Raw genomic sequence first — 2,124 nt, forward strand, 5'->3', positions numbered from 1 at the left:
ATATGCAAATGATGGGGGCGTAACTATTAGTGATCCTGACTGTAACGTCACAGTCGGTGTCATGTTCTGATTCGCCTGTTTTTCAGTGGTCTTTTGCATGCACGAGATTTACATAAGGAGGAGGAAACAATGGTGTTTGAGGCTCACAGTATGTCATTTCCATGTACAGAACTGTTATTATTCAGCTATGCCAAGGTAAATACAGTTTTCCATTCTATGGCACCTTTAATATAACAGTGCAATAATAGAATATTCTATCTTTTGTGGGTTTTGCCAGGTTTTCTGTTGATATCCTAGAGAGTGTGATGTACTCACCCAGGGTCACCACCATAACGGGGATGTTGAGTCGCTGCCGTGTGGCCTGGGACAGCCGTAGGAAACCATATTCCAAAGAATATTCAACAATATACTCTTCTTGGGGCCACACTACACAAACAAACACAAACACTGATAAACGCTGACAACTTTTCAATGGATTTAGAAATTATACTATTTTTCTAAAAAGCTGTTATTTCACAACAATGGTACTTTAAAAGTTTTTCTGTATTAATAATAATAATAATAATAAAAAACGAATCTCTATATTGTCATTGATTTTTCTTTTTATTCAATATGCAAAATAATGTGTTTATTATATGTCCTTTTAAAAGATCCTTCCTTCGGGGTTTGAAGCTTTAATTTGGGAGACTGACACCCCGAAACCGTCCTGCAAATTACACCCTGCTCATCGTCCACATTTTAAATAACTCATTTGCATCCAGATGTGAGGTTTGGAAACTGTGAATTTGTATCTAAACTAACAAATTACAGTATATAGGACCCTCTGACATCTTATCTTGCAAAAGGCCACTGTGATCGTTTCTGAAGCCATGTGACAGCCCATGTGGCCTCTGGGAAGGGTAAGGTAATAATGTGGGAACAGAAAGGAAATCTGAGCAGGGGAAGTGATAAGGGCAGCACTGGATGGAGGGAGGAGAGGGAATGAATTCACACAGGAGGAAGAGGAGGAGGAGGAGAGAACCAGATGGCTACCGAGTGGGGCGTATTTGAGATGTTTACCTGCTCGAGTTAGCATCTCAATCTCGGAGACAGTCTCCCTCAGCGGCTGCATACCTTTAGAAGGGGCCTGGCTGAAGGACAGATCCTGGGATTCATTCAGGCTGGAGCCAGGAACACCGCCACTCATCGACGGATTCAGACGTGGCTCGATGTCGAGCTCAAACTGTATGTGTGAGAGAGAGACAAAGGGCAGAATCTGTCAGAACGATCTGGAGAACAAGGGCCTAATTATTAATAGTGGAATAATTCACAATGTATTAATATTATATCATTATTAACTGATCACCAGGAAATTCCAAAAAAGTATGCTATTTATATAAGCAGCTCCCATACACACACAAAATAAATATCAAGAGTATTAAAGTAATTTTTTTTGTTTGTTATAAAAAGACAATACAAACTGTAAAAGCACCATAAGCACATACAACTTGTATGAGGACCAGATTGAGTTAATATTATATATAATAAATTGTATTATATAATATTATGTATTTTATATACTTAAAGTTAATAATAATAATAATATTAATAACTAACTTCTTAGTAGTAGTAGTAGTAACAGTATAATACTATATTATTAGAACTAATACAATTACAATATTTCAATTAACAAATATTGAATTAAATTAGAAATTAATATTGATTTACTCTTGGGCATCACATACTCTTCTGATCTTTTCGTATCATTCATTATATATTCATACATTGACATATTCAGTAATTCTATAATGAACAATAGTATTAATAACAATCATAACAAGTGACTATTATTTTTATTAGTAGTAATAGTTACAGTAAATTACATAAATGAACACATTTACATTTATTTAAATTGACAAATATTAGAAATTATAATATTGATTTACTGTTGCGCAACTGCATGCTATCCAGCTATTTCCACATGAATTCTATATGATTTTATAGAAAGGAGCTGAAAGGAGCACATACACACAAAAAAAAATTATTAATGCATCTCTTTTCTATACAAAATCTGTCAAGTTAAAAAGAACTTATGTGAGGAGGACCAGTCTGAAATTGAGTTATAATAATAATAATATTATATAT

The 2,124-nt window shown here is 34.4% G+C and overlaps 1 protein-coding gene across 2 annotated transcripts in view; it reads right to left on the bottom strand.

Annotated features, from left to right (window-relative positions):
• The window catches only part of LOC107593127 (membralin-like), a 23,015-nt gene that overhangs the window by 17,456 nt on the left and 3,435 nt on the right, over positions 1-2,124 (bottom strand). Inside the window, exons 3-4 of one of the 2 annotated variants that reach the window (XM_016282723.1) lie at positions 1,060-1,222; positions 316-426 (exon numbers count right to left, since the gene is read on the bottom strand). In XM_016282723.1, coding sequence (XP_016138209.1) covers positions 316-426; positions 1,060-1,222 — 274 coding nt within the window. The remainder of the gene's footprint in view (positions 1-315; positions 427-1,059; positions 1,223-2,124) is intronic. The other variant, XM_016282724.1, reaches the window with a different exon arrangement.

This window comes from Sinocyclocheilus grahami, unplaced genomic scaffold, assembly GCF_001515645.1.
Source record: "Sinocyclocheilus grahami isolate Dianchi unplaced genomic scaffold, SAMN03320097.WGS_v1.1 scaffold165.1, whole genome shotgun sequence".
Classification (NCBI taxonomy): domain Eukaryota; kingdom Metazoa; phylum Chordata; class Actinopteri; order Cypriniformes; family Cyprinidae; genus Sinocyclocheilus; species Sinocyclocheilus grahami.